This window comes from Enhydra lutris, unplaced genomic scaffold (assembly GCF_002288905.1).
Source record: "Enhydra lutris kenyoni isolate GAN:26980312 unplaced genomic scaffold, ASM228890v2 scaffoldscaffold18, whole genome shotgun sequence".
Taxonomy (NCBI): domain Eukaryota; kingdom Metazoa; phylum Chordata; class Mammalia; order Carnivora; family Mustelidae; genus Enhydra; species Enhydra lutris.
The window spans coordinates 33,457,518-33,481,154 of record NW_019154102.1 but is presented as its reverse complement, the minus strand read 5'-3'; the positions used below and the strand labels follow the sequence as shown (position 1 = coordinate 33,481,154).

General features: G+C 48.2%; 1 protein-coding gene across 2 annotated transcripts in view; it reads right to left on the bottom strand.

Moving 5' to 3' along the window:
* LOC111148131 (transcription factor 7 like 1) overlaps positions 1–23,385 on the bottom strand; it is a 152,597-nt gene extending 129,212 nt beyond the window's left edge. For both annotated transcript variants that reach the window (XM_022504551.1, XM_022504552.1), the window contains exons 1-3: positions 23,140–23,385; positions 22,993–23,056; positions 22,650–22,777 (exon numbers count right to left, since the gene is read on the bottom strand). In XM_022504551.1, coding sequence (XP_022360259.1) covers positions 22,650–22,777; positions 22,993–23,056; positions 23,140–23,385 — 438 coding nt within the window. The remainder of the gene's footprint in view (positions 1–22,649; positions 22,778–22,992; positions 23,057–23,139) is intronic.
* Between the last annotated feature and the right edge of the window lie 252 nt (positions 23,386–23,637).

Genomic DNA, 23,637 nt, shown 5'->3' with positions numbered 1-23,637 from the left:
TTTTTTTCCATTTGAAAAGAAAACAAAACACAAAGTTTCGGCAGAGGTAGGAAAGAGTTGGTGGAAGACAGGACACACAGCTGGCGCCCTTCGTCCCTCATGTGACAGTGTCCCAAGGCTCCAGCTGGGCATGTGTACACGTTCCGGAAAACTCTCTGCGGGGAGTGGGCTCTGATACTCGAAGAACCAAGTGACCGTCAGTCCAAGCACATGGGAAGAGGAGTGAGCTGAGCCTACCAGGGAGGAGAGACACTTTGGGAGGAAACTGGGCCCCTAAGCAGCAGATGGAGAAACTGAGCCAGGAAGGACCTGGTGAGGGGCAGAAGGACACTGGTAGGGGCATGGCAGGAGGCTGTTGAGGCCACACGGCCAGCAGGACGCTCTAAGACCAGACCCGCCTCAACAGGGGAGACCAGATGTCGCCCTTCTCCTTAAGCATCCCCTTTATCAAGGCCTTGGGCCAAGAAGGCCTAAATATGAGCTTTAATTTCTTCCGGGCTCCTCCCATCTCTGATGTCAAAAGGCCTACACTCAAACCAGCCAGACAGGGGTTCCTGGCTGCCTCAGTCAGAAGAATGTGAAACTCTTGATCTTGGGGTTGTGGGTTCCAGCCCCACATTGGGTGTAGCAACTACTTAAAAAAAAAAAAAAAAGAAAAAAATTCTTTTTAACTAAAAGGAAAAAAAAAGAAACCAGGCAGAATTCACGCAGTGCTATGGCAAACAGAAGGAATGCTTAAGCCTCCCTTCCTATGGTACCAGGTGTCCCAGAGCACAGGCAGCCAGGTATGCCCTCCTTGTCTCCAGGGCTCCTTCTGGAGAGGACATCACTGACCAAAATGCAAAGAGTGAAGAAAAGCCAAGCAGGGCAGGCATCTGTCCGCCCAGATGGGGAAAGACGGGGCAGCCGACGGCCAACCTGACACCAAGCACAGGGCTGAGCCTCACAGAGGGCCAAGCACATCTTTGGACGACAAAAGGGGCACAAGCCAGGTTCCTGGAGGTCAGCGGGTGGTCCAGGGGACTTAGGGAGTCCGGGCGGCTCCAGGAGGAAGACACCAGGCTCCTGGGCTGCCCAGAAGCCGCAGGCAGGACAAGTCTCGGAGAAGCTGCAGAGGCTGCAGAAATCCCCGGAAGAGTTTCCGGTCTTGAGCGCCAGTCTCTCTCATTCCAGGAATCCCCTCTTCCTGAAGCTCCTTGCTGTTCTTTATTTATACAAGGCCGAATCCCACTTTCCCCAGCTCCGCGAAGCCTCCTGCCACAAAGCCCGATTGTGCTCCCACATCCTCAGAGCCAAGGCCGAGACAGAAACTGGCCTGAGGGAAGACGGTCTGTAGCAGGGATGGAAACGCAGTCAGATTTAAAGGCGCGGTTCTCCAGCAACAGAGAGCTTTGTTGGGACGGAGCACACCCTCCTGACAGTGCGGTGGGCCGGGGGTTTGGGCCTACCTTGGTGCCGGGGGCCCTTCAGCAGGTGAGCTGCGGCTGTCTGGGTTTGGACCACCTCTAAAGAACTAGGCCCCACCGCAGGGCTGGCTGAGAGATAAATTAGCATGCGATTCTGCTCAATTATCCACTTACAGAGAGAGGCACAGCGACATTTTATTAAAGCACCACATGCAGAGGAAAGATACAGCGGTAAGAGAAAGCCCTGGAATTTTTCTTTTCCCCCTAAAAGGAGATAGGAAAACTATGGTCCCCTGAGAACTATTCTGGCCCAAGCAACAATACTTTTGGCAACTTAAAACACAGTGATTTTTCTTAAGGCCTCCAAGGTGGGTTTTCTCTCTGCCCCCAAACCTCTCTCAGCAAAAGATTTGGTCGGAAATTATTTTTAAACAGGCTCGCACCTCCTCACAACAAAATACCTCTATGAAGTGCGAAAACAGCCCATGGGCAAGTTTGGATCTTGGAGCTCTGGCCAGGTTTCCGCTTGGATGGTCTTCCGGACACCAAACCCAGAGCACAGAAGGTAGCAGTGGCCTAGGTCTAGAGCACCCATGGCAGAAGGGACAAAGGAGAAGGAAGTCTGTCCACTGGTCAGTTCCTGGGTGGCTGCTCCCAGCCGCTGCCCCATCTCCCTCCCCATCTTCTGTCCGAGTGCGTTACATAGCTGTGCAGCCACAGCTGGTGCCTCACAGATACTGGGGAGTGGCTGACGCTGACCTCCCTAGGAGTCTGGCTCCGTACCTTCCTTCCTCCCCACAAAATGCCTGCTTTCCTCTTGGTCTTCCGTGCAGCACTCTGACAAGAGTCCCCCAGTCTCTCTCATCCTAAGAGACATTTCCAAAGCCAGGCTCCTTGTCTACACAAATGATGAGGAATTACCACTAACTGCCCCTCGCGGCCCACTAACCCCAGGACCTCCCCTGAGCAGGGACGCAGGGAGAAAGGAGGGGAAGGTGGGAAAACCGGTCAGGATCTCTCCCATCCTGCCCTCCCCCGCCCCGCTCCGGGCCGGCATTCCTGCTCTCCAGCCAGAGGCCTCCTCGGCCTGCGGGTTCTATAGCTCAGGCTTTCTTAGAGACAAAGCTCTGGCACCGCTGACCCTTCCCGAACAGCAGCTTTAAAATGCAACTCCTATAAGGAACTCCCCGGGTCACCCAGTCTTCACGGCTCAGGCCACATCCCTCAAGCTCACGCAAGCTCTCCATGTGGCCCAGCGGGAGGGAGGTGGTGCCACTTCACAGCAGAGGGACAAATCTAGGTTCTCTGCCAGTCCCTGCCCCTGGAATGCCTAGGTGGCCTCAGACAAGTCTGGTTCCCTCTAGAATGAAGCCGGAAAAAACCACAGTACCCACCGGGTCCTTTGGAGGACTGAATGAGTGAATGTATGCGATACTTCTCTGGGACACAGAGAACACTCAAAGAATAAGATTGTCATCACTGCACAAAGCGCTATTCAGACAGACGAGGGACTCCAGGACCAGTCCTGCTGTTTCTCGCTAGCTCCATGAAAGGAGCAGCTCTCTCCACCTCTCTGGGCTCGGTGTCTTTCTACCATCACTAAAATCCAAACTGCGGGGCACCTGGGTGGCTCAGTGGGTTAAGCCTCTGCCTTCAGCTCAGGTCACGATCTCAGGGTCCCGGGATCGAGCAGGGAGCCTGCTTCCCTCTCTCTCTCTGCCTGCCTCTCTGCCTACTTGTGATCTCTGTCTGTCAAATAAATAAATAAAATCTTAAAAAAAAAAAAAATCCAAACTGCCTCTCCAAGGTCCCTTCTTAAAACACACACACCGACACACCCACAAGGTTTATTTCACGGGTGTACACAACATGTGTCTGCACACCGGGCTTTCTCCACTGCCGCACAACAGACATTGGAGCGACTGAATCTTCTGTTGTGAGGATCCATCCTCTACGTTTTGCCGTGTTTAGCAGCATCTCCAGCCTCTACCTGCTAGATGGTAATAGTTCTCCCCCCAGTTGGAACAACGGAAAATGTCTCCACACCTTGCCAAATGTCCCCTGGGGGGCAAAATGGCCCCAGCTGAGAACGAGTCACCTACACATACACGCACGTGCACACACATGCACACGGAATAACAGGCTGCCCACTTTGAGAGGGAAGAGGTAAGCAGGGTGAGAACGGAGGAAAACCACCGCTCCAGGTACAGTCCTTGCCATGAGCTCAAGGCAACTTTGCAGGGACTGAGACCACAAACACATGCAATACTCTGAAGCGTCTCTCCATCTATGAAACAGTTACTGTGCTCATAAAAACCGCCTGCAGACTTACTTTGGCCTGCACATACAGGGTCCCATTTAGTGCGAAAACTTGCCAGGCCAAGCTCCCCAGGCCTAGTCAAGAGTGTGCTCAGCAACTCGGCCTGGGGGAGAAGAACACAGGGGGTTCTGTGTGCTGCGTCTCTGCACACTCACCTTGAGAGATCCCTGAGGAAACAGAGGCCACCTCGGGGTAGCGGGCAGCTCTGGGTTATTCTTAAGGAAGAGGGTAGCTTGCCTTGGACTTAATATGTTAGCGAATGTGAGGAAACTTCTATTTTCCCCATTCAGAAGAGCTAGGGGCTTGGTAGCCAAGGCTTGTGTATCCATGGACACAAGACCATGTGTACACACATAACCACTTACTAATCTATGTAAAAATGAACAGTAGTCATAAAGACGGAAGACAGAGGTTAAGTGGAGGAGGGGAGTGAATGTCTGCCTTAAGGAGAGGTCTGTTTACCCCCAAAGCGCTTAAAAACGAGAATCCTAAACTCCCTTTCTACCTTATTATGACTTATTTAACATTTGTTTTTTAATTTGCCCAAGATCATAATCTTCACCCAGGACCACGTAATAAGCCAACGTGAACTTGAAAACCAAGCTGGACCTTGCATGAATTAGTGTACAAAGGGGCATCTGATTTCTCCCTCCCCTAATAATCTGCAACACTAGTCCCTATGTAAGTCCCTAGCACTGGGGGAACGGGCCCTAAGACAGGCCTCAGGAAACCAAGGCTCTAATCCTGAGCGATTACTTATGTGCCACAGAGACAAGTTATTAACTACATGGACAGTTCCCTGCTAGCTGGAAGCATGGAGGAAATTACGTAGAACTAGGAAGAGCTACAGAGTCCTAGTCACTCTGACAAGTAGTAGAATGGAAGCCCAGACCCAACCACTGTTCCCAAAGAGTTTTGGGGAACACCAGGGCTATGAGATGCCACTTAGAAAGAAAACATTCTGTGGTTCCTTCATTCTTCCAACAAATACTTATCGAGGACCTTTTGGATGCCTGGTGCTATAAAGACAATAGAGAGCAAAAGCACCCCACTCCCTGACTTCAGTAAGTTCAGGCTCCAGGGACAGGTATCCAGAGACCAGGCCACCTCTTTCCCAACAGTAAAGGGAGTTCACATACAGGGAACGAGGAACCACATCTGAGGCTGGGAGGCGGAGAGTGGGAAGGGAGCGGTAAGCTGGGCATGGGGGTGGAGGGCGGGGGAGGGGGGACAGGTTTTGGGATGGGGGGGTAGTATTCCAAACACAGGGCCGGAGGAATCCTGCAAAACGCCCTCCCCTGTAAGAGATTCCTGGTACACACTGGCGTGTTATCGGCCCCTGAAGTCCTGTCCCACCCAATAACATCCCAAGGATGTTACTCTGGGAAATGCTGAGAGAGGCATTATTGTTCTTGTAGCCTACAAGAACCTTCCGTATGAAACAAAAGCTCTTGTTCGTATTACTGGAAAACTATGCGTCTTCTCAGAACAGCCAAAATACCTTGGGGTTGCTAATGTAATCCTCAAGTATTTTCCTTGGCACAGACCTATAAAAACATATGGCTTCCACAACTGCTGACATACTCCCAGTATCACAGATGAGGGAAAACCCACAACTACAAACCAGTGGGCCAGAATCAAAGGTCTACCTCCAGCACAGACATCTGCTTCATTTTGGGAAAGATGTATGTACAGCCTAGGGGCGCCTGGGTGGCTCACTTGGTTAAGTGTCTGACTCGATCTCAACTCAGGTCATGATCTCAGGATTGTGAAATAGAGGCCAGTATTAGCCTTGGAGCTAGGCATGGAACCTGCTTAAGACTTTTCTCTCTTCCCTCTCCCTTTGCCCCTCCCCCACCAAAAAAAGATGTCCGCACAGCCTCAATACTGGGATGAACTGAGAAAACCATCCAAAGGGGCACCCGGTGGCTTAGTCGGTTAAATATCTGCCTCTGGCTCAGTCATGATATTAGGGTCCTGGGATCAAGCCCCACATCAGGCTCCCTGCTCAGCAAGGTGTCTCCATCTCCCTCTCCCCCTGCTTGTGTGCTCGCACTCTCTCTCTCATGAACTCTCTCCCAAATAAATTCTTCAAAAAAAGAGAGAAAGAAAAACCTGTAAAAAAAAAAAAAAAGTTAAAAAAAAAGAAAAAAAAGATCAACCACCAATGATCAAGTTATCAAAGATTAAACCCTAAAAGATACCAGAAGTGAACAATGACTCCCCTTGTTAGCCTACAATGCCCAGAAGGAAGACAGATTTTGCTATCTATTATATAAGATGCATAAAGAAGGAAATGTAAATAAATAACAAATACACATGTGCAGATTTTGTGTATAAAGTACTGTGCTAGGGGTGACAGTGATCAAAAGGGACAGATGACAGCCAGGGTCCTTGCAATCCAAAACTGATTATCAGTAAGTGCCCAGAGAATGGTTCAGTATAAAGACTAAATTTTACAAAGGCTGGGAGGTCCTGAAAACCCAGGACTGCTAATGCTGATAATGAGTTTGCCTTAACAAAGCCCTTACTGTAGGTCCTAGACAATGTTCTCCATGCTTGCATACAACCTTATTTCATCTTTGCAACTATGAGGTAGGTCCTAGGAATATAACAAAATACGGCCTTGGTCTCAACAGCCAATGGAAATCTGTTCTTCGGCTTCAGCTTCAACCTTCAGAAGGCCTGAATTTCTGCTTGGTTAATTATCATGTAGCCACAGGGATGACCAACATGTTTAATTAATGTAACAACGTGAGAAATAAGGAAATGAAGTTTGTTTGAATTCATCATCATTATCTGAACATGTCCCTTCAAAAATAGGGAAGGATTCTTTTTCTTTAAAGATTTAATTGTCAGAGACGGAGAGCGAAAGCGCGAGTGAGCACAAGCAGGGGGAGCAGCAGACAGGGAGTTCCCCACTGAGCAAGGAACCTGATGAGGGGCTCGATCCCAAAACCCTGGGATCATGACCTGAGCCAAAGGTAGACGCTTAAGCAACTGAGCCACCCAGATGTCCCCAGGGAACCATTCTGCATGTAAAGTTTAGGGGAAATCTCCTTATGAGCTTTACTTCTTGAAATGTTATCAGTTGGCAGAAGTATGTTATTTTTTATTGGAAGAATACAATATAAGCATGAAACATTAATCTCATACAGAAAACAATTACAATGTACAAACACAATTCTTAAATAGGACTAATTACCTGCATTACTGATATTAAGAGTACATTAAAAAGGAGAACAGTACATACTTTTTGAGCAAGTGTTTATCAATGTTTTTAAATTACAATAGGCATACTATATTCTACTTCTAAACTCTATAGAAATGCGTGGTGTGCTCATAACATTAAATAGAGTAACCCTTAGAAACTATATATGCGGGCGCCTGGGTGGCTCAGTGGTTAAAGCCTCTGCCTTCGGCTCAGGTCATGATCTCAGGGTCCTGGGATCGAGTCCCGCATCAGGCTCTATGCTCAGCAGGGAGCCTGCCTCCTCCTGTCTCTCTCTGCCTGCCTCTCTGCCTACTTGTGACCTGTCAATAAATTAAAAAAAAAAAAAAAAGAAACTATATATGCACCCTCAGCATTCAGACTATGGTCTCTAAATAACATTTTTCACTAAAAGGAATCAGAGCTCCTTCTAGAAATAGCTGATCTGGGAAGGGGGAAAGTACAAGATGAGCCTGGAATGTCCTCCCGTAACAGGAAGCAGGGAACCATCAAAGACCACTGGGATCGTGTCCAAAGGACTCAGGAGCCAATGGGAAGAGGCTTCCACTAGCTAAAGATGGAACAACTGGGAGTATCAATTAGAAAATACTAGGACACCTGGGTGGCTCAGTCCCTTGGGTGCCTGCCTTCTGCTCAGGTCATGATACCAGGGTCCTGAGATCGGGTCCCACATGCTTCTCCCTCTACCCCTCCCCACTGCTTGTGATCTCTCACTCTGTCAAATATATATATATATATATATATATATATATATATTTTTTTTTTTTTTTTAAAGTAGCATAGATGAGGGCCATCTGGGTAGCTCTGTCAGTTAAGCATCTGACTCTGAATTTCAGCTCAGGTCATCATCTCAGGGCCTCAAGCTCTAGGACTCAGCCCCACATTGGGCTCTGCACTCAGTGCGGAATCTGCTTGAGGATTGTCTCCCTCCCCCTCCGCCCCTCTCTCCACTCATGTACACTCATGCTCTTTCTAAAATAAATCAATGACTCTTTTAAAAAAATGTAGCTGATAGATGAAGAAGGAATGACACAGATAGATTACCACCATTTTGAAACTGCTAATGAGGTGATGGCCATCAGTAGCTGTGAATTTCACAGACAACCAGACCTTAAGTGTTTCATAAAATAAGGACACCATCTATGAAAGAGACTTTGAAAAATAAGGAGAGAGAAAGAGAGAGAGAGAACCCTGAAGCTTGATCATGAATCTAAATTCAGGGATCTCCCCCAACCTGCTAGATGGGATGTTGCCTGAATCTTAAGTCACTTAATAAAGCCAAACAGAGGGGCCCCTGGCTCAGTCAGTTAAGCATCTGCCTTGGGCTCAGGTCATGATCTCAGAGTCCCCGGGATCAAGCCCCACATCAGGCTCCCTGCTCAGCAGGGAGTCTGTTTCTCTCTCTCCCTGCTGTTCCCCCTGCTAATGTTCTCTCTCAAATAAATAAAATCTTTAAAAATAAATAAATAAATAAAGCCAAATAGATTTTCAAATTAAAAAAAAAGAAAAGAAAGAAAGGAAGAAAGAAAGAAAGAAAAGAAAAGAATCTAAATCCAGCTAACAATTGTCAGGAACTACAAGGGACAGAAAAACATGTTACAGGTCATCATAGGGTTACATTTAACAAAATCCAGACTGTGAAAAACTCCACAGGAGTCATCAGATAAAAACCTAAAAACTTAAGTAGGAAGTTCTTTACATTCTTTGAAGAGTGCAGAGCAGAATGCCAAGTTTGCTACCTCAATATTTCATAAGATTTCAAAATCACGTACCACACTTTCTTGATAAATCACCTATGATCCAAGCATAATAAAGATGAAGAAAACCATGAAAAGAGGAAACTGTCATAAAAAACAACAACAACAACAACCCAATACTCATATTTTTCATCCCCCATGGACCAAAAAGATCTTGTTCTTCTTCTTACTTAGTATTCACAAAGATGTGATTGAGCATCGCAGAAACCATCTAGGCACTTACAGAACTGTGAAATTATAATTCTTGCACTACAATGTCAAACTCTTCAAAATGTGACCATCAATTTGGCCACTGCAGAGTAATAACTGTTTCTGGTAAGAAACGTCAGTGGATACTAAACAATGGATGAAAGTTTGATGAGAAACAGGTTATTTATGTAGTCACAAAGTATCTTCCCACAAGACACTTACTAATTACAAAGAGGAAAAATAATAACTTCCTCGGAGGAACCTGGCAGACACCATTTTTACCAAGTGATCAAAATTAACGTCAACTGTAACGGGGGAAAAATAGATGGTGCCTGGTGAGAAGCAGAGAACCCGGTAGCAACATAGAACCTGAATCTATTCATGATGAAACATCTGGGGAAAAAAGCAGAATTCAAAGTTCCTCTACAAAATAAATGGGTTGGAGTCTTCAAAAGTGAGGAATTCAAGAGACACAAGACAAAAGAGCTGTTCTAGACTGAAGGAGGCTAAACAGACACAACCAAGTGTAACACATGACTTGGCTCATCCTGGACACCTCCCCCCATTTTTTTTTTTTTTTAAAGATTTTATTTTTAAGTAATATCTACAACCCATGTAGGGCTTGAATTCACAACCCAGAGATCAAGAGTCAAATGCTCCTTGGATTAAGCCAGCCAGGTGCCCCCTAAATTCTTTTAAATGTTTTCTTCTGCTACAAAAGACAGTTTAAAGAGAAGTAGCAACATCTGATAAGGTCTTCAGATGAGACAATAGGCCTATGTTAATGTCCTGATTTGATAACCACATTGAGGTGATTGTCTCTGATGTTAGAAAATACCTGTGAAACTATCTAGGAGTAAGGGAGCACTGTATGTAAGGGAGCACATATTTCAAATGGCTCAGAAATAAAGTTACAGAAAAACAGAAAGATAAAAAGAATATAGGAAATAATAACATTTGGGGAAATCTAGAGGAAAACACGTGGGAATTCTTTGTACTATTTTGTACTTTATATCTGAAATTATCTTAAAAAGTTAAAATGAAAAAAAAAGTTAAAACTAACATGAACTAACAGTATATATGTCATTCTGTTGAGAGCTATTTAAGAATTCACACAAACTGGCAATTCTGTTATAGTGATATGTAACTCTTTCCAAAGGTTAATTGATAACCATATAAATTCATAATCTGCACTAAGAACTGAAAAATGATGTGCTAATTACTTTTGTTGAACCATTTCTGGTCCCCCTGTGACTATACCATTTAATCATTTCTTATAAAGATATTTTAAAATACTGTAGGAAAACATCCACTTATTAAGATATTGGTTAAGGGGCATCTGGGTGGCTCAGTGGGTTAAGCCTCTGCCTTTGGCTTGGATCATGATCTCAGGGTCCTGGAATCGAGCTCCACATTAGGCTCTCTACTCAGCGGGGAACCTGCATCCCCTCCTCTCTCTCTGCCTGCCTCTCTGCCTACTTGTGATCTGTCAAATAAATAAATAAAATCTTTAAAAAAAAAAGATATTGGTTAAAATTTTTGGTCACCAAACATCTTAATAAAGTTGTAATAATACTACAAATTATCTGTATGACATTACTCATTTCTTTTTATATCCCAGAGATTCATTCTATGATGCATTTAGTTTTAGTCTTACGCAAATCCTGGCTTATCTTTCTAAGTTTTATTTCTTTATTTGTCAGTGAAAGAGAGCACAAGCAGGGGAGTGGCAGACAGAGGCAGAGGGAGAAGCAGGCTGCCTGCTGAGCAGAGCCCAATGCGGGACTCCATCCCAGGACCCTGGGATCACGACCTGAGCCAAAGACAGTTGCCCAACCAAATGAGCCACCCAGGTGTCCCAAATCCTGGTTTTGAAATGCAATCTATTCACAGCCAAAATGTTAATTCAGTAACCTTCAAATACACCATTATCCCCATTTTGCCAAAGAGCACCCTAGGATACGGGAGCACAGAGCCAGACCAGGGTTCGTCAACTGTGGCCAAACTCAAGTCCCAGACCCCTTTAGCCATACTGCCTCCCCAAGGGAAAGGAGTGGCCCGATGGCAGGGTCTGCTCCTCTATCCCTCAGGCCTTGGGATACTCTCACCATGCCCAACTCCTCTCTCCTCCTTCAATGCCAAGCAAACACAACCACTTTTAAGGGGGGCTCTCCCAAACTCCAGTTGTTCTCACCATCCTAGCCCCTCCCTGTGTTAACTCTCCTTGTGAGAGCCTTGCCATCATGACCCATTTCCCACTCCAGAATTCAGCACCAGAGTCTCCCTCCCTGACAAGCATTTTATCACAGAAAAGATTATGTTGTAAAAGTGTTTTCATGTCACATATCTTTAACACTCCTACTCTAATATTCTACCTCCCTACTCTGGGACCCTCCTAGAAAATAGGTAAATAGATAATACAATTGATAAGCAAAGACTATATCCAATTTACCTAGAAAATAATATTCAGGGCTCCTGGGTGGCTCAGTCGGTTAAGCATCTGGTTAAATGTCTGCCTTCGGCTCAGATGGTCCTGGGATCCAGCCCCACCTCCGCAGCTCCCTGCTCATTGGGGAGTCTGTTTCTCACTCTGCCCTTCCGCCCACTTGCGCTCTCTCCCCCTCAATAAATAAACAAATAAAATCTTAAAAAAAAAGAAAGTAAGTAATATTCTGGGGGACCTGGCTGACTCAGTTGGTGGAGCACGTGACTCCTTTCTGGGTTCAAGCCCCAGGTTGGATGTAGAGACTGCTTGAAAATAAAATCTCAAAACAAAGAAAAGAGAAGAATATTCACACGTACAAGCAAGTCGGACTTGGCCGGGAGTAGGAAGCAGGCAACAGACCGAGTCAACAGATGCACCTGACAATATTTTATATCGTGGTATCTAAAGAAACAAGTTCACCACCTCAAGATGTGAGAAGAAAAACACAAGGGAAATTGGAGGGAACAGAGTATATGGAGCCACAGAGCAGAGAAAAGCAAATAAGACAACAATGAACACTATCTCTGAAACTGTAAAGAGACCAGCCACCGAAGCTGTGACTGTCCCAGGCAGAAGCAAGGATTAAAAGTGCCCCTGAGGGAAAGGGCTGGAAATGCCACCAAAATGAATAAATACAGACATGTTACTCCTCACTCCTCTTTAACTTGTACACATCATTTCTTTGTCCCTTGTTCCAAAGGGCATTTTCACATTAATTTGGTGGTCAACGCTCAGTAGAGGGGCAGGCTAGCACTGTGGCTGGAATGATGGCTCCAACACTTTCCAGAAAGGGAACAGAGGGCCCCCTCACTTACGCTCTGTCTCAGCTTCCTCCGGGATAAGACAGATCATGAGACCAGACATGCAGGCATTCAATGTGGTAAGAGTTTTAAACAGTACCACACAGTGCCCCAAGAACACTGCAGGTGCCTACAGGCTATTTTTTTAAATGCTGATGTTTAAATATTCATGCTGTCAACATTCGACAAATGTCTGGGAGTCACTTATTATGCATCAGGGGTTACGGTTTAATAAAATAAAGAAGTATTTTGAGGCATACTTCCTTTGTGGCACTACGAGGCTCACTGCAGACCCCCAAGTAGTGGAGAGAGTAATAAAGCCCGATGATGGAACCGAGCCCTAGTCCTGTTTCCATCCTTCGTAACTGTTGGCTCCCAGGCAAGCTCACAATCTCCCTGAGCTTCTGCTGCTCACGGGTGGGGTGGGCTGAATGTTCCCTTCTAGCTCGGAGGGCTCTAAGAGTACCCAGGCAAGGTTCTTGCAGAAGAATCTCAGGGAGGACCACCCCTAGCAGGTAGGTGGCCTACATCCATCTGACCTTAGCAACCCCAATTTAGCCTTTTCATACCACTTATTCCTACTTCTTTTGTTTTTCTTCCTCATTGTTAGATCTGTCTTTTTTTTTTTTTTAAAGTAAGCTCCAGGGATGCCTGGCTGGCTCAGCTGGTTAAGCCTCTGCCTTCAGTTCAGGTCATGATCCTGGGGTCCTGGGATCAAGCCCCACAACAGGTTCCCTGCTCAGTGGAGAGTCTGCTTCTCCTTCTCCCTCTGCCCCTCCCCTGCTTGTGCTGTCTGCCTCTTAAACAAATAAATAAATAAAGCTCTAAGCCCAACATGGGACTTGAACTCAAGACCCTGAGTCAAATGCTCCACTAACTGAGCCAGCCAGATGTCCCTAGGTCCAGCTATCCTTTTAATCATAGTTTTACTATCTCTCACTTATTTTTTTTTTTTGTTTTCTGCATGTTTTTTGACAGATGTTCCTACAAATAATGGCCCCATTCACTGTATGAGGTATAAGACATTTATCTCACTAAGATTTAGTGTCTTGTAATACCCAGATCTCCAGAAGGGCTTAGCTAGGACCCCCAAGTGTCTCCCCAGCTTCTATCAACCATACTCAGAAGGCCCTCCTGTTAATCTTTCCACTATGTTATTGCTTTCAGAAAGAGACCACTTGAAGAATAATCTGGGAAGTGAAAGAAAAAGCACCAAATGACCTGAATCCTAATTTCAAATCATCTTACACCCACACTGTCCCCCCCCACACACAGAAAGGGGAGTAGAGAGGAGACTAATACATTCTCTGCAATTCTTTTTTTTTTTTTTAGATTTTATTTATTTATTTGACAGAGATCACAAGTAGGCAGAGGCAAGCCGAGAGAGAGAGGGAGGGAAGCAGACTCCCTGCTGAGCAGAGAGTTGGATGTGGGGCTCAATCCCAGGAACCTGGGATCATGACCCAAGCTGAAGGCAGAGGCTTTAACCCACTGAGCCACCCAGGTGCCCCAATTCTCTGCAATTCTTAAAATATTTCTCTGTGTAAATGTTTGGTATTTATTTAATAGTCAATTTACTGAAATAGTTATAAATGACCGCAGCTGGTTTTTAACATAGAGACCTTTAAAAAGGCAACGAATTTATCCGATATTTTATAAAATAAACAATAAGGGAATAATATTTGCACGCTTGGTTCACCAGAGCTTGGTTTATTAACCAAACGATGTTGTAATACAAATTGCAAGGGTAGCAAGCAAGTTGACTCCTCCCACCTTCTTCTACACCGGAGACGCACTTGTGTATTCCCCCCAGGCCTCACCGATTTCAACAAGGAAAAACTGTCCCCAAGTTCAAAAAAGTTCTAATGTTAGTAGACAACCACTTTTTTCTCCAAAGAGGGTAACATGTGGTGGTGAACTTCTGGCGGCAAGCCACAAGAGGTTATTTAAGTCCTCCAGAGTACAGTCCTCCTAGAACAACTTAAACCCCAGCCGCTCACTTCGACAGCTGTTTATTTGGGAAGGTGCATTCCCAGGTCCAATTTGTTAAGTCAGGAGAAATCTACGCACCCCCCACCACAACTGATAACTCCCATCAGGATTTCTGAACTGAGAAACAAAGGTCAGCTGTCCTCACCATGGGAGGAGGACTGAGTTACATCAGGCACATGAGCAGTCACAAGGGTAGAATGGGAAGACCTAGACTTTAAACTCACAACCAAGTTGAAATCTTTGCACCATCAATTACCACTGGTGTGACCCTGAACAAGATACTTGACCCCTACTAGTCTGCCTCCACAGCAGCAAAATGGGAATAACAAGTACCTACTTCCTAGCAGATTAGAAGCTATAAGAAATATTAAGGTTTTAAGAGCTACTGCCAGGTGCTTTCCAAATGGGGTGGAGGTTTTTTTGTTGTTGTTGTTTTTTTAAGATCTTATTTATTTATTTGACAGAGAGACACACGAGAGAAGGAACAGAAGCAGGGGGAGTGGGAAAAGCAGGCTTCCCGCCAAGCAGGACCAAGCAGGACCGCCCAGGACCCTGGGATCATGACCTGAGCCAAAGGCAGACACCCAAAGACTGAGCCACCCAGGCGCCCTTGGGGGGTTATTAACACCCTTCAGGAACAGCAAACAAGAGTACCCACTTTACCATACATGTGCCAGCAGTTAAAAGTCATATTAAGGCAAAATCTCTGGTAATTTGGTAGGGGGAAAAAAGAGATCATTTTCTTTATTAGCATTTTTTTTTCTTTATTAGCATGTTTCGACTACCTAGGAGGCTAAACTTTAGTTTCACATATGTGGTTGTTATTTGTAGTTTCTTCTTTCGGGAATTTTTTGTTTCTATTTATTTTATGGTTACTTTCTACAACTATGGTGAAAACTTGGGGCCTTGTTCCTCTTGAATGAAACAGGTATCTTTTCTTCTTTTTTTAAGATTTGTTTATTTGAGGGGCGCCTAGGTGGCTCAGTGGGTTAAAGCCTCTGCCTTCAGCTCAGGTCATGATCCCGGGGTCCTGGGATAGAGCCCCACATCCGGCTCTCTGCTCAGCAGGGAGCCTGCTTCCCTCTCCCTCTCTATGCCTGCCTCTCTGCCTACTTGTGATCTCTGTCAAATAAATAAATAAAAATCTTTTAAAAATAAACAAAAAACAAACAAAAAAAAGATTTGTTTATTTGAGAGAGAGAGAGCACACGAGAGAGAGCATGTGCATGGGGGGAGGGGCAGAGGCAGAGATTCTGGAAGCCAACTCTCCACTGAGATTTCTAAAATGCTATAGCACAGTCTGGGAATATGAGTGTGAATTTATTTCCTGTCCTGAGGACTCCAGGTAACTAGTTATCGCCCCTTACCACTTCCACAAAAGCTTCTGAAAAGGGCCATGTTTAGGAAAACATTCTTATGGTTTACTCTCAAACTCTGAAATGTATTTCTAAACTAATTGTTCATTTTCCCATGAAGATCTGCAGGCTATATACATAACAAAAATATTTAGGATTCCAAAATTTATTTTAGAACCTTAAAGGTATCTGTCAATGGAGGTAACTCGGAGTGTCTCTAAAACCTTATGAGTCTAATAAAGAAAATCTCCAGCACCCCAGCGTTGCTCACTGAGCCGCCCATAAGGTAGAGAGGAATGGGCGAGCCCCCTTTATTTCCCTTGTGTTCCCTTTATTCCCGAATGCCAAGGTTTTGGAAACTGCAATTTATTTCATTGTCCCTGAAATCCAATCCAGTCTGAGAGAAGATAATAAAGCATGGGACATATAAAAACCTCCAAAAATACATTATCAGATTAGCCCATTTGGACAGTTTTCTACATGCTTTTTAAGCAGGACAGTCCTTTTCCATCCCAATTATTTATCACATCCCAGTAACTGCCTCTGACAGCAAATGAGTTGTGTTTTGATTCCCATCTTTACCCTCCTTCAAAATCAGCCAGCTGCAGACATTAAAACAAGGAAACATGTCCCAGGTGTGTCCTAGCTCTCAATCAACAACCTTTCATTATTTAACACGGAGCGAAAAGGTTCCCAAAGGGTTTGGGTTTTCTCATGGGATGCGGAGGAAGGGCTTGTACTGCCAAAACATCCAGGACCCTCACCCTAGCCGACTGGCCCTTGGTTTGAGAATAGCAAAACTATCCAGCCACCCGATACACTGCCCCTCACTTTCTGCCAACACCCCCCGCCGCTTCCTTCCACACCTTCATCTGCACAATCAGGAGAACGTCTATCACTGAAACAAGACGGACTTCTTCCCATTTCTAGTCCCATCCCTTCTTCCTCCCGTCTTCTCCCCCATTCATCTTCCATCCCACGCTATGGCCCTACAAACAAGCTCCCGCTCCAGCGTCCCAGACAGACTCTTCTCCACAGCCCCTGGCTCCTCTTTCCAAACTTCAACAGGTTGTCCGGACTCTGGTTTTCAACATCTTCCGGGTTACGGTAGACAGAAAATGTGTAAGGTACACAGGGGGCAGGGGGAGGCTGCCTGCCGATCTGGGCTGGGGTTCTGGCTGCAGGAGGGATGGGCCACTCCCTGGGACCAATCCACAGCATAGCACCCAGGCACGCAGCTGGGAAGTGCTGAGCCAATATCTCTCCCTATCTTTATCACCCCCACTTGCCTGGATTACTTCTCTCACTGGGCACCAATAACTTCCTAATTGCTACATTCCCAAAGCTCCTCTTCACGCCGCCATCTTCTCGTCTTTTCTTCATGGCATCTGACATGGAGCACCAGCTTCTAGGATGTCACAGGACCTAGGTACGCCTCTTACCTTGGTGAGACTCCTTTCCATGCTGCCTCAGCGACTTCTTTCTCTGCTCTGAGCATCCTGCCCCTTCGTGCATCACCTAGTTGCTGCGATATCAACTATCCACTCATCATCCCCTCAGACCCCATGCATGTCCGATGAAACTCAGCACTTCCTCCAGACGAAAGCCCCTTACAGCCTGTGTGAGCTCTGTTACTGCCAAAATGGCCAGTGTGAGCATCTGTCCAGCATGCGGCAGGCAAAGATGGCACATCAGGGCCCCACAGAGAAGAAGGCATTCCTCCAGGTCACGGAGGCTTAGAGAGTTAACTGTGACATCAGCACCTTCTGCCTCCACTTCCTACCCCTTTCTGCAGAAATTCAAGCAACCATTCCAGTCTCTCCCTTCCTATCCATTCCTCTCCATTCAGATACTCTTGGACACTTTTTACCTCTGCCCCGATTCCTAGGAGTCTCCTAACCCTCATAGCTCCTTCCGGGTCCTCTCCCTCCAATCACTATGATCTAAGCACACAAACCAGTCACATCACTTCCCAGTGGAACTTTTTAAATGGCTCCCTGCTGCTTTTGACTAAGACCGATTCTTTCACTGACATTCAAGGCTTCCCCTGCCCCTCATTCTTTCCAGGCAAATGGAATAACTTGTATTACCCCAAACAGCCCTGAACTTTTGGCCTTTCCTCTCCCAGTGCTGGCTTCTACCTCCTAATTGGGGTGGAAGATGAGTGTACTGTTTGTTTCAATTTTTTATAATTAACAAGTATCACTTTGACTTAAAGAATGACTGAGTTTCAAGGACTAGTCTAGGAGGGGTGGTTTGTTTGTTGTTTCTAGATTTGATTTTATTTTATTTTTTTAAAGATTTTATTTATTTGACAGAGAGAGATCACAAGTAGGCAGAGAGGCAAGCAGAGATAGAGAGAGAAAGGGAGAAGGAAGCAGGCTCCCTGCCTAGCAGAGAGCCCGATGCGGGACTCGATCCCAGGACCCTGAGATCATGACCTGAGCCGAAGGCAGAGGCTTAACCCACTGAGCCACCCAGGCAGCCCCTAGATTTTACTTTTAAGTAATCTCTACACCCAGTGTGGGACTTGAACTCACAACCTCGGGATCAAGAGTCACATGCTCCACCAACCGCGACAGCCAGGCACCTCAGGGACTAGTTCAAAACAACTTCCTCTCCCTGTGTTCCTTGATCATGCTAGCCCAAAACAACTTTTCTATTCTCTTTCCTCTGAAAATTCTTCTCTGGATTTTGTGGACTCTCAACACCATAGAGTGGTCTATGTTCATACTGCTCAATTTTTAAGCCCTGTAGAGCAAAGCTGGGCCTACTTATCCTATTTCCTGTTGTCCATGACAGGTCCTCAGTAAATATCAGATGAACTTGAGGAGTTCCGAGTTAATCTTGAGGTTGCCGATCTAAAGTTCCCCATTTGGCATGTAAAGCTGACTTTAAACTGGAACGCAAGTAGGAAGCTGTACCGTACAGATCTGGATTAATTGCAGCTTCCAATGACTTAACCATTTAAATTATTTTTCAGGTCACAATTTTTGGGGTAAAACTGCACATCACTGTAAAGGCAGGAACACTCTGTTCAAGGTTAGATTTCTGTTTGTATCCTAGCCTACTTTCTCCTCCAGAATCCCAATAAGTGAGATCAATGAGTATAGTCCAACCTATAACTTTACAAAAGTAAAGCAAGTCAGGCATTCCCCACCAGATCCACCCACCTACCCAAAGGAAAAAGACAGACAGCGTTCAAGCTCCCTCCACAGACTGTTACCCGTTGTCATCCCATCACCCTAGAAATCCAAGGCCAAAACTGCAGCAACCCAGGCAGGGCCCCTGCAAAAGCTCATTCCATGTAAAAAACTCTCATTAAACACTGAGTTATATTTGCGGGGGGGAAGGAGACAGAAGTTATATTTAGATGAGATGACTTTAAAGAATTTTACCAAAAGCAGCATGTTTATATACTGATCTTCCAAAAGAAAAGGATTTACTTATTCACTCCTACATACAATTCCTAAAGACAGACCACTTCTCCCTCTATACACAAAGATGTCTGCTGGGGTTCCTTGGTAGCACATCCAGGATGCTGGCCATGGGCAGCGGTGGGATATGAAGGACTGAAAGCAGGCACACATCTGGAGAACAGAACTGTTTCCTACAGAAAGCTGAGTGGAGCTAGTGAGGAAGGTGCCCGCGGACGACACTTGAGCTACATGATAGTAGCTCTTAAATGTAGAAACTGGACCCCAAAACTAGAGACTCCCTTGGCAACTCTACCTAGAACTGTTCTTTTCCAAACTGTAATCAGCACTCACGCCGCGGTCCACCGCCTCTCTACCAGCTCCTAGCTAAGTCACCGAACCGCATTCAGCATTTTCGTCTGGGCCCTTACTAGTCCTAACACTATTTTCGACATCCACTTTCTCCCGCGTTGGCTTACATTTTCCTAACGAAAAACCGGTCAACGACACCAACGTGGTTTAGTAAACTCGTGAAGCCTTTTCGCTCTGAAGGAGAGAAAGGCGGTTTGTGGCTCTTATTCCATCTCTTCACAGGCCACGGGGTCCCCAGGGCTCCAGAGGAGAATGAATCATGAGCGGGAGGCTTGGCACACACCCCAGACTAAGGGGACCTCTTCTCTAAAGAGCCTCAGGAAGAGGCCACTTCCCAGCCTCCCAGGCAAGCCAGAGTGCAGGGCAAAGGTAAGGCATGGGGAAGAGATGCCCAAATTGCAGGACGGGCCAGCTGCCTCCCCACCCCACCCCCGCCCCCCAGTCAGCCCGGCAGGAATTATGCCAGGGGATGAGGGTGTTGCAGCCCTGCTGCTTGCAATTCCTAGGGTCAATTAACACCCTGAGAACATCCCAGCCAATCCCGACTTTTGCTTGTGGCTTGGTTTTTCCAGAAAGTGGGAGAGCAGCAGAGAACTGAAGTCACCTAATTTTATACTACTCATAGGCTTTAGAGGGCCAACGCCCAAGGTCGTGAAATGTAGTAGTAAAACAACAACAACAAAAAGACCTGGGATGCCAAGAGAGAGCAGATCATATATTCCAGGCACCCCTGCCCTGCCCCACCCCTCCCCTATCCCCTCTCTATCTGCATTCATTTTACCAGGCCTGGACCCCAACCGAGGGTCACTTTGTCTGCACCTACAGTTTGCCCACTGCGAGAATCCCTTTAATTACAATATAATCACCCACAGGAAAAGCATCATCACAACCTTACCATCCAGACAATCAAGTACTTAAGTGTTTCCTCACTTGCTTTCCTAAAAGCCCATCATGTTCAAGGAGAGGGTCAAAAGGAGCAGGTTCTGGAGCTCATCTAATGGCAGGAAACATTCCCAATGAACTTCATAACCAGACGGGCCTAACACAATTATGGGCACAGAAGGGGCACAGGAACTACAGAGAAACTGAACTTAGTTCTGTCGGGGCAGTTCACCAGGGGGACAGATCTATGTATGGGAGTGGGACAGTGCACCCTAAGTTCCTTAGGAAAGGTTGACAGCAAGAGATGTGAGCGTCCCTGGAGGCTTAAAAGGAAGACAGTGATATGGGCCTGGGCAGGGAACAGCTGCACAAAAGAGCAGGGACAGTCAGAGACAGGCAGAGAAAGGCTGGCTTCTCCAAGGAGGGCTCCAAAATTCCCCAGCAGGCTTGAATTTAGTCATCAGGAATCCCCGGTACCAGCGAGAATCAGTCTGTGAAAGTTCTTAGGCAAAAGAACATGTAAGGTGGAAGAAGGAAGAAAGGACAGTAGAAGATGCTGACAGAAAGAAGGGAATGGACACAAACAGAAAAACCATCCCCCTGGGGCTCTCGGGGTGGGGGTGGGGGTGGGGAGCAACAGGGGAAGACGGAGTTGTCAGGGCCACCGTTCAAACAGGAAGAATGAAAACACCCTAAAGAGAATCAGGTGGGTGGAAGGGAATAGCCTGCTCCAGGGAAATGATTGGTCATATTTGGGACATTTCTGGTGACTTTATCTGCACCAGGACCTGGATCAGTGCTGACTCATGGACCTTAATGCCTCCCAGACTCTACTTTCCAGACATCTAATGGTAAATGTAAAAATGGGACTTTGCGAGCATCTCTCACAAAGTGACAGGGACCCGAGCAAAAGTGAGCTTTCAAAGCTTGCAGAAACGAGCTACACCTGCGCACAGAGAAAGGAATCAATGGAAACCTACAAAGTCAATGCAGCTTGTTTTGCTCAACTTTTACTTTACCCACTTTCAATATGAATGAGAAAAGGCACCAGTCAGATGCCCATATCCCGCTTAGATTCAGGACTTCCTGGGGTGCTCCAAAGCGGGGACAAAGCTGCGGGGGCTTCCCGGCTTGAAAGGTGAAGGTGTGTGGTCCCACGCCCCTCTCCCCAGGTCAGAGCCCCCCACCTCCACTCCCACAACCCTTCCGGCCAGGAGAGCGCCTCCACCGAGCCCACCACGGTGCCTCCGCTCTCTACCGACTCTGTACCACGCCAGCAAGCAGCGCCCATTTCCCACCAGGCATTTCTCAAACGGCCCTTTAGTTGTGATCACTATTTAAGGACAGCTTAAGCGAAAAGTGAGTTTGTCGGACCTGCTCCTGAGGCGCCAAGACCTCCCTCCCCCGAATCAAGAAGTAACTGGCGGGCACTGGTAAGCAAAGAGAACCACCATGGCGCGCAGTGGCGCCCAAGGGACAGCGCGCAAGAGCCTGGCACACAGTCACAGGAGGTAGGCGCTCACCGAATATCCGCCATCGGACCTAGCACCTGGGCAGTCGGCCCCGGGGTGGGGTGAGTTGGCGGCTCGGGGGACACAAAGGCCTTGCCAGCCCAGCGCTGCGCCCCTCGCGATGCGGGGGGCGCGAGTTTAGGGCCAGGGAGGGGGCGATGGAATCCTCCCTCATTTGCACGTCGTCTGGGGCCCGGTCAATTTGCTTAATCACGGCTCTAAATGCCAGCGCGCAGCACACAATGCGCGCCCATTAACAGGTTTAAAGTGTCGCAGCGCTCGCTTTAAATGAGAAAAGCCGGCAACAAAGAGGGAAAAAGCCAAGTTCCTCAACTTGAAGAATGCCTCGGGTCACCCTCCAAATCATCTAGGCGAGTTTAAAATCCCAAGCTCCACAGAACAGTTGAGGCCCCTGCTCCACGGCTGGGGGTGGGGGGCTGGGGTGTGAATAATCCGCCGCGAATCCTGGGTTTCTTAGGAACCAACTCGCAGCCGCTCAGTGAAACTGAAGTCGGGGGCAACGTCGCCAACCCAGCTCCCCCGGCCCACTGCCCAACCGCCAGGGAAAGCTGACGGATTTCCAGGAAGGAAAGCGAGGCCCCCCCGCCCCCCGCGCCAAAAAAAGCCGGCACAAATCCAAGTTTTCCTTTACTGCCAGCAACGAAATTTTGGAGGCCAGGGAAGACCCCCTGGAGTGGACCCCAAAGCCTCTCCCCAACAGAAGGGGAAAATGTATTGGAACTTTACTTTCATCCAGACACTGCCCAGCGCAGCCTACCGCTCGGCCACCACAGAATAGTTCAACTCCGCAAACATGTTCTGCCTGGGATCCTCCCGGGCCGGCCCCATCCCCCATCCCATCGCCGAGCCGGGGGGCGCATCCCGCGGTCCCGGCCTCCCACCCGCCCCGGCGCGGCGGGACAGGCACTCACCGTGCGCGCTCCTCCGGGAGACAAGGGTCCATTGGAGAGGTACGGACTGCTCAAGTCCGGGATCATCAGGAACGGGTACCCAGGGTACGGGGGGCCCTTAAAGAACGCGCCGTCCTGGGGCCTTCTCACTGTGGACAAGACCAAGGCGGGGGTGAGGCCCTGGACCCCGGGACGGTGAGGCGGCAGGGGACCCGGGGCGGGGACCGCGCTCCAGGACGGCTGTGGCCGCGGGGGGCGGAAAGAAGGGGCACGGCCGCGGGGCCGGGGGAACCGTGGGCGGCCTGAGCTGCGGCGCTGGGCGCAACGGGGCCCGGGACTGGGGGCTGCCGCGACCCACACGTACCTTCGGCGAAATAGTCCCGCGGCTTCTGGAAGGCGTCCCGGGCGGGCTGCGGGCGCCTCTCCGCCTGCGGAGGAGACACAAAGGCGAGGGCGGGTGAGCGGGAGCGGGGCCGGGGTCCCCCGGGGTCGGCCGCGGGAGCCTCCTTACCTCCGAGTCCGAGCTGCTGCTCTGGTTCTCCGACTCGTTGACCAGGGACGACTTGACCTCGTCCAAGTCCCGCTGCGCAGAGGCACTGTCGCTGCTCGGCTCCTGCTCCTCGCCCCCCTCGTCTTGGAAGGGGATCAGCTCGTCGTTCGCCCCGAGATCGTCCCCTCCGCCGGCCGCCCCGGCGCCCGAGCCGCCGCCGCCGCCCCCGCCGCCCCCGCCGCCCCCGCCGCCGCCGAGCTGGGGCATGGTGGGGCCGCGCGGGCCGGGGCCGCCGCTCTCCGAGCCCCTCGCCGCCCGCGCCCGGCCCGGCCCGGCCCGGCGCCTGCCCCTCCCTCTCCCTCCCGCTCGCCGGCCCGCTCGGCTCGCCGCCGCGGCGGCCGCAGCAACAAAGTTTGACAGGGCGTGGCCCCGCGGGAAGCGGGCCGGCGCGGCGGGGCCGGGGCGGGGGCGGCTCGGCTTGGGCCCCTCAGGCAGCGCCCAGCCCAGCGCTCCCCAACT